This window comes from Chelonoidis abingdonii, chromosome 3, assembly GCF_003597395.2.
Source record: "Chelonoidis abingdonii isolate Lonesome George chromosome 3, CheloAbing_2.0, whole genome shotgun sequence".
NCBI classification, from domain to species: domain Eukaryota; kingdom Metazoa; phylum Chordata; order Testudines; family Testudinidae; genus Chelonoidis; species Chelonoidis abingdonii.
Window position 1 is genome coordinate 94,648,694 of NC_133771.1, and position 14,983 is coordinate 94,663,676.

The 14,983-nt window shown below is 38.7% G+C and overlaps 1 protein-coding gene across 2 annotated transcripts in view; it reads right to left on the reverse strand.

The window, feature by feature from the left end:
* CEP85L (centrosomal protein 85L) overlaps positions 1 to 14,983 on the reverse strand; it is a 185,620-nt gene that overhangs the window by 154,706 nt on the left and 15,931 nt on the right. The window contains exon 2 of one of the 2 annotated variants that reach the window (XM_032780534.2): positions 4,637 to 4,798. The exons of the other annotated variant lie outside the window; for it this stretch is intronic. Coding sequence (XP_032636425.1) covers positions 4,637 to 4,798 — 162 coding nt within the window. The remainder of the gene's footprint in view (positions 1 to 4,636; positions 4,799 to 14,983) is intronic. 2 annotated transcript variants of the gene reach the window in all.

The window sequence follows — 14,983 nt, forward strand, 5'->3', positions numbered from 1 at the left end:
AAAAAAAAAAAACACCCAAACACTTGTGAACAAGGATTTGTAGCAGCGAACAAGTTCATGTCCATCACCACTTGTTGGCAGAAAAATTAAAAAAAGATACTCTGAGTTAAGATAAATACAGTTAATACAAATATTTACTAATATCAGATGATATGGGGAGAATGGATTTAAGAGTCCAGTTAGCTTTTCAACACACAAGAGTCTTTCCCCATAAACACTTTGCTCTATGTGAACAATGAAACTAAACTGGTCAGTTTTGTTTCCTGGTTTTCGGATATTAGCACAATCAGGGGCGGCTCTAGTCTTTTTGCTGCCCCAAGCACGGCAGTCAGGCAGCCTTCGGCAGCTTGCCTACAGGAAGTCCCTGGTCCCGCGGATTCGGCGTACCCGCTGCCAAATTGCCACCAAATCCGCGGGACTGGCAGACCTCCGGCAGGCAAGCCATCAAAGGTGACCTGACTGTCGCCCTTGCAGGGACCAGCAGAGTGCGCCCCACAGCTTGCCGCCCCAGGCATGCGCTTGGAGCACTGGTGCCTGGAGCCACGGCTGAGCACAATACTATGATTGGGCTCCCAGTGCTGCAGGGGAACAACTATACTTTAACTGATATTTTCTCTTCCTCTTGGGCATTATAAAAACCTTTTTCTGCCCCCAATCTGAAAATTTTAATTCCTAGTCTAAAAAAATTACTTGGGACTATCCCTTTAAACTCTACAATTGCAGAATGAAAGAAGAATGCTCCCGAAATAGTTCAAATAAATATTTACATTTTATGTTACCACCTTTTAAAGAAATTATTAAAATGCAATAGTAAAAGAGAAAACCAGACCGTCTTAAAAAAAACCCAGTGACCTGAATTTCATTCTTTGCATCAGACAACATATTGCACTTACTAATAACTACAGCTCTGAACAACTGAATAAACCTTTTATTTACAAAAAAATAAAGAAATAGTGTTAAAATTAACAAAATGCATTTTTGTAATTCTAAAATTAAGAACAGATTATCTGTTAGTCGCGTCAGAAAAAGCAGTGTGACAAACTCACATTTCAGTCTTCAATTGTTAGAAGTTGTAATGATTTGCTGAGTTGTCAAAATATCTTTTCTGCAGAGCCTGTTCCCTAAGGGCTATCTCCCTAGCACCCACATTAAAAACAGATGGCAGAACAGAGAGTCTATAACTACAAGCCAGCCTTGGCAACCCTATTGAAATTGCATCAGCTATTCTAATCTGTTCCTGAAAAACAGACAACTTTAAATTTAGTCAGCTACAAAGTAGTAAGTTCAGATACTACCTATCCCCTCAGTCCTCCTGCCAACTTGTATTTTACAACCACATTTTTCCTGTTTTCCTCTGCTCTGTTATGCAAGTTTTCAAACAGCTAACAAGCCAGGGGACTAAGGGAAACAGTGAAACTGACTGTATGTAAAGCATCACCAAATGTACAAAATATACAAACTCAAAAAAAATATAGAGATGTTACATGATTGCTGTAACTGAAAATGAGATGTTTCTTGTAACAGTAGGTCAAAACCATAGAGATATAAAGTAGCTCTTAAAGTGATAATATCCCCTAAATCAAGTTTTATAGTAGTTGCTTTTTTATCCCCTCTTTCCCACCCACCCCTCAAATGGGGAAGCCATCAAGAAAAAGAAAAAAAAGTGCTTTTATCCAGGCCTGGATCTTAACTCACTATTCTGCAATGCCTGGATCTGAACATAAGGAAACAGAAATCCAGTGGGTGAATCAGAGAGCAAATTATGGGCTAAGGGGGGTGAGGTAATACCTTTTACTGGACCAACTTCTATTGATTAGAGACACATGCTTTCGAGCATACACATAGCTCTTCTTCTGGTCTTATGGACCAGTAATACTTCTGGACTCCATCTACACATTTTACTCAGGCAAGGCTCCCACAGAATTTCATGGGAGCTTTGCCTGAGTAAAGGGTATGGCTAGGACCCTAATGATGCATAACTAAGCATTATTTCAGTATTACAGCAACCTAGTTGTCTGTTAAAACATTACATTTGCAAGAATCAACAAGATTTGAAAAAGCAAACAAAAAAAAAAACAAAAAAATCCCAGTACTGCACAACTACTATCTATGTTCTTGAATTTTTTTCTGAAATATATTTCTTCATAGACTAGCTAATGAATAATCTGTTTTACATAAATCTTACTATATTTTATAAATAAGTATTTGGAAAAAGAAGAAAGCAGGTGTATTAATTTAGATGGAATATATAGGCTCAAAGGTTAAAGGAGTGAACAAGACCCTATTACTGTTTAAACTTAAACAGAGCTAAACAAGGTTTGGAATACAGAGAGCTTAGCTTGCTTAGTACCGTGGCAAACACGTCATTAAACATTACTTTAACCTTTTATCAAAAAATACAGAAAAAGGGAAAAAATAAAACAGTTAAAGCATTTGAAATGTCAAGTACTTCAATAAGGCTTTCACTTTAACATTTCTGTTTACTTTTTTTTTTAAGGTGCAGCGAGTTTTTAGAAGACATCCCCCCATCTGACAGGTTTTTAGAGGATACTAAAAGTGGTAATTATTTTGGGGGAGGAGGCGGGAGAAGACATTAGTAGATCAGCTGGAGCTGTCATTGCTGGTGGTGTTAGAGTTGGATTTTGTTTTTTAGAAGACAAACAAGACAAACACCCACACAAAAAGGGACAGAAAAGAAAGAGAGAGAAAAAGGAGCTTCTGTCGCTCGTGCTGACTTTCACTTGAAACCTCACTGCTGGAGAAACACAACACAGCACAGTCTTATTAGCCATTCTGAAACCTGGAAAACTTGTACCAGCATTGAGCTATTTAGAGCATTACTTTCAGTTGCCTTTTCCTGGTTACAGACATAGTAGTGTTGAAAAATACAGTCTTGCCCAGCTAAGCTGGACTATTATTAGACAAAAGGAAAAAGGTGAGGGATAGAAAGAAGAAATAAGGTGAGGAAGGAAAACAACACACTCAGATGGATAATACAGATACAAAGTCTCACATCCTTGGAGGTGTTTGGGATTTTGCAGAGCTGGAGATGTCAACTGGATCCCTTTCTGGTCAGGACATCTTTTAGTATCAAGATGACAAATGCTTGGGGTCCCAGGAGATGCTGGGAGTAGTGGCAGCCATAATGGTGAAGCTCACTCCAGTAGCCAATTCCCCCCCCACGCCAAAATCTTTCTTTAAAGGAACTCAAAAGGGAATGATGGGTGAAATAGCTAATCCTTTTATCATTTTGTTTACAAATTTGGCCTAGTTTTTAAACAAATCTATTTTAGTTTACTGATTTTTGGTTTTACACTGTCTTGCTTACCAGGCAGAATTTTTACATAGTTCTTGAATTACTTTGATCAGCCTTTTTATTTTGACTAATTTAATCTTTGCCTCTTTTGTACTTTCCCCCATTAATAGTTGTTGTGACCTTTTAGAAACTGTTACTTACTTTTTACAGCTGAGCGGAAAATTAGGGTAAATATATAGGCCCAATTATTACAGAGGATTTCTCCAACAAGCTCTGACACAAAGCCGAGTTAAGAACTCACACTGATCAGAGTACAAATCTATCGCAATTAGCCAACAGAGAACGTGTCATCTTTGTACAACAGTTATCACTTCTGAGTCTCTTAATATAGCACCAGATTACCTCTTCTCACAGCTAAACCCACAGGACAGGAATAAGGAGACAGAGAGGATTCTTTTTCAGAGCTCGTCTGCAATCAGCATGCTGGGTAGTGGGATGGGTAGGAAAGGACTGCCCCCCTTTGCAACAAGGCATTACAGCCTCAAAACCTGAGGATCCTAGGCCATCATCAGGAGATCAGGAGCATTCATACAGAGACCTGTGCCTCTACACTGGCTATGGGGCTCCCATGCGATCTCCCTTCTCTGGGCTGCAGTGGTCCCAGGATTCCTTTTAAAGAGATCCATGCACAGAAAGGCCCTGCAGAAAAAAGTAACATAGCCCCAACCTGCATTACTTTACCCCAGAAAACCCTGCTGGAGGAAAGGGGACCATGCATCTCTGTGGCCTGTCACTGCTCAACACAGGCTTAACCCATTCTTGTTCCATTCATTGCCCTGGTGCAGTTCTGAACTCCAGGGACAGCCCTCCATGCAGGGGGATAGGGATACTCCTGTTGTAGAGGCTAAATCCCCTATACATCATCTGCAATAGGAGCAAATTTGGGAAATCTTGGGGATACGATATCACCCAAACTTAGTTTTATCCCTCTCTAGATACTTTTGGATAATCTTAAAATCGAATTTTGCCAGTTCATGAGATGCCTCATAATAAAATGCAATTTGTAGTCCCGTGAACAGAAGGCAAAAGAGGACAAGACCTTTCTCCATCTTTTTCCCAGTTCTGTGATTTAACTATCTTTACTCCCACACAACAGAAGACAACCTTGTGATACAGAGAAGTTAAGGCCCATACAATGCAAGTTAAACAGATGTAACCAAAACAATTTCTCAACCCATCATAAAAATTGGCAATTTCACGTTCTTTAACAATATTGGAGAAACAAGTATTTTAAGATATAGTTGGCCTTTAAAACTTCTTAGTTCATCTCTTTCTCTCACAAAGACTGATTAACTTCAGAATTTAAGAATCTTCACTCACCTTCCACACTATCAGAACAGGAGGTACCAATGCCTGTGTCCCCGCTGTCAGAAGCTATACTGTGTCTTCTGATATGGTTACTTCGGCTGCTCGATGGAATGGCTGAGGCCTGCCACAGTGATTCAGTACCAGATAACCATCCCGCAGAGGAGTAATCTGGGCCTACAGAGAAGGAAGTCAGAAGTCTGTCATTCCAGATACAGACCAGCTAAGTCAACAGTGACTATCTGGTTATGAATAAGGTTACAATCAGGGCTCTGTGTACTCTGTCAAAGTTGGCCCAAAATGCTTCTGTAGCAACAGTTACTGTGGCACTCTAAAGTAGCAGACTAGAAATTCCCCAGCCATTTCAGGTAAACATAAAAATACACTCCTTTTACTGATTTAAATTTGAACATGAACAAAACTGCACTGATTGTAGCAAGATATTTAAAATTACTGTATGTTGCCTGTCTTAAATTCACTCAACACGCCGCAGAACTGTGTTGCATTGAGGAAGCTATAGGAGGAGAAGATGGAAGCTGGGTGGAAGGTGGTGGAAGCTTTAGGTACTTGAATGCAAGGAAGGTACATTAGTTTCAAGTTGTAAGATAATCACACTGCTTGAACATTTTGCTAAAAATGAAATCAGTATTGGAACACTTAACACTGACATCTCACTGGTCAACGTTAGGTTTCAAAGTTTAAAGAGACAGATAAACGGAGCAGCTCACACCTCTCAAAACTATCATTTCAAGCTGGCTACTGGCTCAGGAAAGTATCACTGCACTGGTTATACTCAGTTTACATTTGGAAAGTTTCTTTCACAATCACAAGATCTAAGATTTTCTTTTTTAAAGAAACGAAGACTGGATTCTAAAGCACAGTTCTGCAGAACTATGAAACATAGATTATGCAGAGTACGTGACCATGCTTACAATTAGTCCCCAGAGTATACATTTTATAAGGATGATCACATGCATACCTGATATGCTAACCAGAGGTCCATCCTAAAGCAACTTTCAGTAATCAACATAGTCTAGTTAAGCATATTTTCAAGTAGAATATTGACAATCAGATTTGTACGTCTAATCAGAAGTCAGACATTAAAAACTGAGAAGTAGTCTTGTTATACGCTTATCTAACAGTTAACAACACATCATACTTTCAATAGCAAGTGATCCTCAAAGGTTGGTTACTGAATGTGTGACTATTCTCACATGCCATACGCAGGTATTTTCAGGTCCTTTGACAATTTGAGTTCATTACAACACCCCAAAGTACATAGTGATCTGACTGTGCAAAAGCTGTTCACGGAGACGAGAATGCAGCTAAGGAACTGATAGTTTTTGACAGGACTTGAAAAATATACCCATCTAACAAGCCTACTAGCCATGGCAAAACACGTATACCACCATGCCTCTAAAATGCCCTACCTCCTGCAATTTAAGGCACGGCTCTCAACCTTTCCAGACTACTGTACCTGTTTCAGGAGTCTGATTTGTTTTGTGTACCACCCCCAAGTTTCATCTCACTTAAAAAACTACTTGCTTACAAAATCAGACAAAAATACAAAAGTGTTACAGTACACTACTACTGAAAACATTGCTTACTGTCTCATTTTGGCCATATAAAATAAATGAACTGGAATATAAATATTGTACAGTACTTACACGTCAGTGTACAGTATATAGAGCAGAATAAACAAGTCGTCTGTATTAAATTTTAGTTTGTACTGACTTCACTAGTGCTTTTTATGTAGCCTGTTATAAAACAAGGCAAATATTTAGATGAGTTGATGCACCCCTGGATGACCTCTGTGTACCCCTAGGGGTTTGCATATGTTGCCTATACTATTGTCAGAGTCTGTCATTTCCTTCTCTTTCCCCATAGTGTTCTGTACCCTTTTTCTTTACATTTGCTGTCTTTCCCCCAAACACCTCCTCAGTCAAACACCTCTGCCCACCCAAACCACTACATGTATTGTCCTGTCCCCTAGCCAGCCACAAAATATCCTCACTGCAGTGACTGGGAGAATTGCTATTATATCCTTCCTTCAGCCTAGTTCACAGCAATTCACTACACTGCTCATACCTCTTGCTGCTCATGACTATTCCAAGCAAAAGAAAGTTGGCCTAAGGCAGACTTCAGTCAGAGACGTTTTTGACCTCGTTAGCTTGAGAGATAATTAACATCTTGTTCAAGATTTGCATTCTATTTCCTCTTTTAATAAAGCAGAAGCACAGAAAAGAGATACAAATACCAAAAAAGCAATAAAAAGTTTCTTGTTGATATTGCAGCCTTTAACACACAAAAATATATGCACTGAGGAAAAATCCCAGTCATAAACTAAGTACACACAAACTTTATGCCCAATGCAAAGCTTATATAAGAAGCAATCTCTACATTCAAAGGTCATCTAGGATTAGAAAGATGATGTTTTTAAACATGTTAACATTTTTAAACCAGTACCACCACCACCACCACCACCAATTTTCCTGCCCTGGACATGCCCAGTGATTGCAACTGCAGTTGGCTTACTTGCAGGAGACACAAGATGGGGGATGGAGGGAAGAAAGTTTCTTTTTTCTTTACATACCATAGCAGGGGCCAGGTACAGTCTGGCCACTAAAGAATGCACCACATCTAAATGATGTAATGCCAGGTGACTAAGCCTTTAGATGTGCCATAAACAAGGCCCTACATTTTTGTTTACGTTATCTGGGAATTTATCAATGTTTCCATTTCAAATTTTTTAAATGGATGAAAATTGGTGCAAAAAATCATCTCCCACAGTTTTTTGAGTAAATATTGGGGTTGATAGAGGGGGACGGGATGACAGAAAAAAGCAACAATAGAAGATGTAAGTGTAGTGAAAGTAAAAAGTTTAATGATGCAATTCATTGCATGAACTGTACATAAACAGCACATATAACTATGCAAGCACGTGTGTGGGTATACACATTTTCTACTACTGTCTTGCTTTCACAGACATCCTTGCATTTACATTTAGACTAACTGATTATTAACTAACAGCTACCTAAGGTAGCTGATTGGATTTTCTTAATCAGTATTTTCATAAGAACAGCCATAGTGGCTCAGAACAAAGGTCCATCTAGCCCAGTATCCTGTCTTCCAACAGTGGCCAATGCCAGGTGCCCTAGAGGGAATGAACAGAACAGGTAATCAATCCCATTGCCCATTCCCAGCTTCTGGCAAACAGAGGCTAGGGACACCATCCTTACCCATCCTGGCTAATGACCACGGATGGACTTATCCTTCATTAATTTATCTAGTTCTTTTTCGAACGCTGTTAAAGTCTTGGCCTTCACAACATCTTCTGGCAAAGAGCTACACAGGTTGATTGTGCACTGTGTGAAGAAATACTTCCTTTTGTTTGTTTTAAACTTACTGCCTATTAATTTCACCTGGAGACCCTTAGTTCTTGTGTTATGAGAAGGAGTAAATCACACTTCCTTATTTACTTTCTTCACACCAGTCATGATTTTATAGTCCTATCATATTACCGCTTCATCATCTCTTTTCCAAGCTGAAAAGTCCCAATCTTATTAATCTCTCCTCATACAGAAACTGTTCCATACCCCTGATTATTTTTGTTGCCCTTTTCTGAACCTTTTCCAATGTATCTTTTTTTACATGGGGCAACCACATCTGCATGCAGTATTCAAAATGTGGGCCTACAATGGATTTATATAGAGGCAGTCTGATATTTTCTGTGTTATTATCTATCCCTTTCTTAATGATTCCCGACATTCTTTTAGCTTTTTTGACTACCACTGCACATTGAGTGGATGTTTTCAGAGAACTATCCACAATAACTCCAAGATCTCTCTCTTGAGTAGTAACAACTAATTGAGACCCCATCATTTTATATGTGTAGTTTGGAAAACAATCCCATGTGCATTACTTTGCATTTATCAACACTGACTTTCATCTGTCATTTTGTTGTCTAGTCATCCAGTTTTGAGAGATCCCTTTGTAACTCTTTGCAGTCTGCTTCGGACTTCACTATTTTGAGTAGTTTTGTATCATCTGCAAATTTTGCCACCTCACTGTTTACTACTTTTTCCAGATCTTTTATGAATATGTTGAACAACAGTGGTCCCAGTACAGACCCCTGGGGGACACTACTATTTACCTCTCTCCATCCTGACATGCGACCATTTATTCCTACCCTTTGTTTCTTATCTTTTAACCAGTTACCGATCCATGAAAGAACCTTCCCTCTTATCCTGTGACAGCTTACTTTGCTTAAGAGCCTTTGGTGAGGGACCTTGTCAAAGGCTTTCAGAAAATCTAAGTACACTATATCCATTGGAAGTCCCTTGTCCACATGCTTGTTGATCCCCTCAAAGAATTCTAGCAGATTGTAAAGGGAAATCATGCATCGCCAAAAACCATGTTGACTCTTACCCAACAAATTATGCTCATCTATGCGTCTGACAATTCTGTTCTTTACTATAGTTTCAACCAGTTTGCTCAGTACTGAAGTCAGGCTTACCAACCTGTAACTGCCAGGATCACCTCTGGGTCCCTTTTTAAAAATCGGTGCCACATTAACTATCCACCAGTCATTTGGTAAAGAAGCTGATTTAAATGACAGGTTACAAACCAGTTAGTAGTTCTGCAATTTCACATTTGAGTTCTTTCAGAACTCTTAGGCGAATGCTATCTAGTCCTGGTGACTTATTACTGTTTAACTTATCAATTTGTTCCAAAACATGCTCTAATGACACCTCAATCTGGGACAGTTCCTCAGATATGTCACATCTGACGAAGTGGGTATTCACCCACAAAAGCTCATGCTCCAAAATGTCTGTTAGTCCATAAGGTGCCACAGGACTCTTTGCTGCTAAAAAGAATGGCTCAAGTTTGGGAATCTCCCTCACATCCTCAGCCGTGAAGACCGATGCAAAGAATTCATTTAGTTTCTCCGTAGTGGCCTTATCGTCTTTGAGTGCTCCTTTAGCATCTCGATCGTCTAGTGGCCCCACTGGTTGTTTAGCACGCTTCCGGCTTCTGCATACGTAAAAAATTTTTGCTATTTTTTTGGAGTCTTTGGCTAGCTGTTCTTCGTATTCTTTTTTGGCCTTCCTAATTATATCTTTATACTTCACATGCCAGAGTTTAAGCTCTTTTCTATTAGGATTTAGCTTCCACTTTTAAAAGAATGCCTTTTTGCCCCTGACTGCTTCTTTTAGTTTGTTATTTAGCTACAGTGGCTCTTTTTTGGTTCTCTTACTATGTTTTTTAATTTGCGGTATACATTTAATTTGAGCAGCCTCTATTACGGTGTCTTTAAAAAAAGTGCCCATGTAGCTTGCAGGGGTTTCACTTTTGGTACTGAATCTTTTAATTTCTGTTAACTCATTTTTGTGTAGTCTCCCTTTCTGAAATTAAATGCTACCATGGTGGGCTGCTGTGGTGTTTTCCATACCACAGGGATGTTAAATTTAAATTATAATATGGTCACTAACGTATTTGAGTGATCCAAAATTAGGGAAAAATAAATAAAAAAAAATAAGCCAAAGTAACAGTTTTTGTTAAACCCAGGCTTTAATTTTTTGGTAAAAATCAGTAAAAACTGAAAACAAAAAAAGATCCTTAGCCATGAAAAAAATCAAAATTACTATTTTATCTTACTGTCCCATTGGTGCATTTTGCAGATGAAAACCATTCTGCAGAGTAACTATTGTACACATGTAGTTGCTTTTCATATTTAATTTACTCCATTGGCATACATTGTTTTAAAAAAGCAGAATGTTTATTAAATAGAGTCCCTAGAAAAAATGTGTCTCAAGAGCTGAAAGTTAAATTGTAACAAATGCAAATTTAAAGTGTAAAGATACAAAGCCCCAATTCTAAACTAAGGCAGTTAAAGCAAAAAACAGAAACAGAAAACAAAAAACAAAACAAAACAAAAAAAAAAACTTGCACGTTGAATTAATTCAGTTCATTATTTAAAATTCATTAGCTTAGAGTATTTAAAATAAAATTCCATGACAATCATCACATACACTTTCTCATATCCCCCAACTCCTCTTCAACCCTACTTTGTGAATTTGTGATATATGTAAAAGTGAGGGACTAATGTAACTGAGCCAAGCTTAACATGGGCAGATGATATACAAGCTTCCCCCACACTGCTCTGCCAGTGCACCTGTCTTACCCTGCTGTTCTTATCTTAAACCAGGCAATCAGCATAGAATGCCAATCTTGCCTAACTGGGGGAGGAGGGTGAGACACACACAATGCCAGCAAGTATCACATCAGTTAGAAATTAATGCAATATTTTACAGTTTGACCAGTTTTATCTCTTGTGAAGATGATGTGATTTACAAATGAGTGTTCTAAAAATCTGTTCCAAAAAGATTAGAATTATCGTCAGATTAGGGAGCAATTCCTTCCAATGAGCAAAAACACAAACACTCCCAGAATTCCGAATACGTGTGGAATAGACTTAGTTTATCAAGAGCTGTTAATTATTGCTTTTTAAGGCTGGACAGTCAAAATAAATGAAAGATAAGATGCTGTCTTACCACCATGATTGTTTATATATAATATAAAAATAATTTTAAATATAAAATCAGTAGACAGCCAAGTGTATACAGAGCCAGAAGTGGACTAATGTTTATTGAGACAGATTATCTCAACATTCATTGCTTTTTGTATAAAATGTAACGTTTCTACAGAAAGCATCACAGAGAGTGTTTCAGATACTGGTGACAGACAGCTAGCTAGCTTTTGGGCTGCATCAGCACTTTATTTTAACAGCAGATGTAGATTTTAACATAATTGTGCATAAGTTTATACATTTATATAACAGAAAAACCTTCACGAAAAGGGTTTTAGAATCCCAGTTTAGTGAGTTTGATAAAAATGTGCTTTTACAATAAGAACAATAAAGGAGTTAATGAACTTAGATGCTAAACTATAAGCAACAGCTAAAGTCTTCCACCCTTGTTATGAAATTGGTAAGATATTGAAAGTGGTAGATTATACTGTAACTACAGAATGCCAGATTCTGCCCTTGACACTGCTTTTGACACAGCAATTTCAAAACTGTGACCAGAAATGAGTCAGCATGGACAGCCAACATTACTTTTAACATTCTTTGTCAGTTTAAGAGGAATCTTGCTATGTTAAAATTAAACATGACGACCACACCTAATCACTGTCAGCTAGTCTTTCTTTAAAAGTTCATTTGCTTTATAAATTGGACAGTAAATACAATAGCTGGACTGACTTTCCATTCAAATACTCCCGTGGAGGAACAATGAATGGTTACAAATAAAGGAAGATTACTTACCTTATGGTAACTGGAATTCAAGATGTGTGATTCTTATGGGTATTCACTGTGGGTGAACATGTGCTCCGTGAGCCTGAAACCGGAAACGCTTCAAGAGCGGCATCCATTGATCTGTTCCTCCTCCTCCTCCCCCCCCCCCTCAATAGAGGGTACAAGGGGCAGCGCAGACCAACTGTCAATCACCTCTCTAGTCCCTACTCTACCATGAATTCAAAGAGGACCCAAGCAGCAGAGAAGGAAGGAGAATCATGGACATCCACAGGCACTACATATCTTGAAGAATTCCAGTTACTAGGAAAGGTAAACAATCTTCCTTTCTTCTTCATTCCTGTGGGTGACTCCCAAGCAGTGCTCATTGAGGAGAAGGGTGCGAGGAAGCACTTTGTACTACACAGCAGAGGATACCTGAGCCGAAGGAAGCATCTGAAGCTCAAGTTTGAACCAGAGCATAATGCTTGGTGAAGATGGGGAAAGAACCCCAAGTAGCTGCTCAAAGATATAACTCCTCCCTTCATTCTTTCAGCAATAGCAACAAATAATCTCAAGAGACTTTGTAAAGAGTCTTGTCTGGCACAAACAGAAGGCCAAGATACATCCAGAGAATTAAGCTTGATTTCTTCAGTGCTAAAGAGGGGCCTTGGGTAGAACACTGAGAAGCGAACAGTCTGGTTAAGGTGAAATTCAGAAGGCACCTTGGGGATTAATTTGGGATGCAGTCTCAAAGAGACTTTGTCCCTATGAAAGCCTGTGTCTAGTGGGTTTACCCCAACCTGCCTACCCTCCTAGTGAAGGTCATAACCTTAAGGAAGGCCACCATCAGAGAGAGGTGTAGGTGAGAACAGGAAGCCAAACAATAGCCTCATGAGTGCAGAGGGGACAAGGTTCAGATACGGATCAATTTAGAAACTGGAGGGTATCTCCTTCTGATGTCCTTCCAGAGCTTCATAGTCATGGGAGGGGTATAGACTGAGCAGCCCTCATCAGGGAGATGGAACGCATCAATAGCTGCCCAGTGTATCTTACAGAACTGATTGAAGACTTTGGGTCTGTTTGAAAGAAGATATTCCAGGATGAATGGGATTTCCCAATGTCTCAAGAGATAAGCAGTGCTGTTGACACCAGGAGAACTGCTTGCATTTGGCTGTAGAGCATTTCCATGTAGAGGGTTTTCTGGCTGCTGTTAAGAAAAGACTGAATGTCCTGGGATCAGGTTCCTTCTATGCTCGTCGTCTATCCAAAAAAACACTATGCAGTATAATTTGTTACAAATCTTTCTATAGAAAGCAGAAAGAGAAACCATATAAAATTAAGCTTGGATGGATGATGCAGCTGGTTTGGAGCATAAGTGACCAAGCTGGGATTAGCAGTGTGAGATTAGCAGTGTGAGATTAGCTAAATATCTTAACTACTCATTTCCAGCTTTACTGATGTTTCAGGTTCTAGAAACTATTTGTATGTGGATTTTTGTTTTAGAAAAGATTGCTGCTTCTTTGGTTCTCGCACAACGAGGTAGTGGAATCAGCATTCAAACAACTTTTCTTTAAGTAAGATTTGTTTGGGAATGTCCACTTTTTCACCATAACATTTATGTTCATGTACAGAGTTGCTATTTCTAGTTTTTGCTGACAATACTATCAACACCATCAAGCAGCCAATACTGCACTAAAATTGGCCTGTGCTTTAAAACATTCGTAATAGCAGAGCTCCCAACGTGCACAGTTTGAGGACTGAAGGTTAAGAACTCCACTTCAAATAAGGCAAGCAGGAAATAAGCACATCTTCAGAAAGGTACTGGCAGATATCTCCTATCCTACAGGTCTTAGATGGTCAGCAACCATGGAGAAGCCTCTCCTACATATATTTATAGTCTGCAAGTTGTGAGCTCCCCTCCTACATGTCTTCTAAGGTGACAGGATTTCAGCAGAGAAGTTCTTATCTTGTTCCTAAGGAGGTGTGCAGAAATAGAGCTCATTCCACAAGAGCAGTCATATAAATTAATAGATTACATGTGCAAGTTAAGAAAATATACAGAAAGAAATACAATAAGACCTGTGTCCTTCTAAGTATACTTCAGAACAGGTGTGCATAACTTTTCAGGTGTGAGAAATGTCTATAAAAACACCGTTCTTCATAGATAAAACAGATTAATATTATTCTACAGCCAAAAAGAGTTAGCACGTCAGTAAAACTGCGTTCCAAGCAACTTACAATTTGCCTCAAAACTGATAAGATATTGTTTATTCCTCTCAAATTAAAGGGGGTTGAAAATTATTAGGGAAGCACTACTTCACTTCCAACTATGGAAACGGTACATTTCTGCACAACACTAAATCCCAGTTTGGTGAAGAAGCAATGGCAGATCCATATAGTATATTAATGCAACTTTATAAACAATCCATTGCAGGATTCTGGTAGGATCCCAGACCGTAAGAGAAAAGCTCTTGTGGTTTACTATGGCACCAGAAATCCTACATTCTGTTAATTGTTTCCTTGTAACTCACTGGCAGACATCTATTATGATTTATAGACCTGGTCAAACTCACAATGCAATGAGTGGCAAAACTTCCATTAACTTCAGCACAATCAGGCGCAAAATGTCTTACACACAGCAAAATATGACCTTGTAAAATACGAAAAAAGGATAGATGTATTAGCTATAATAGAATCAAATCCTGCAGGTTAATAAGAGTCCTCAATTCCTACAGATCTCAACTGAATTTGAAGGTGCTGATCATATTGCAGGATAAAGAAATTTGGTTATAAACTTCTTCATGCAAGGACTGTGTCTTTTAATGTGTTTGTACAGCACCAATCACAGAGTCCACATGTACTGATATATAACAGCTGTAGAAATCAGAGCAGTGAAATATGCTATTACTTCAATTAATGAAAACTGACTTATGACTTTGTAACCAGGAGGTCTCTCATATTCACAAGAGACACAATTGATTTACATCATCCCACGCACATTCCATAATACCTTTAAAAGGAATGAACATAAGATTTTTCTTCTGAGAAACCCCATCTCTAAACACAAG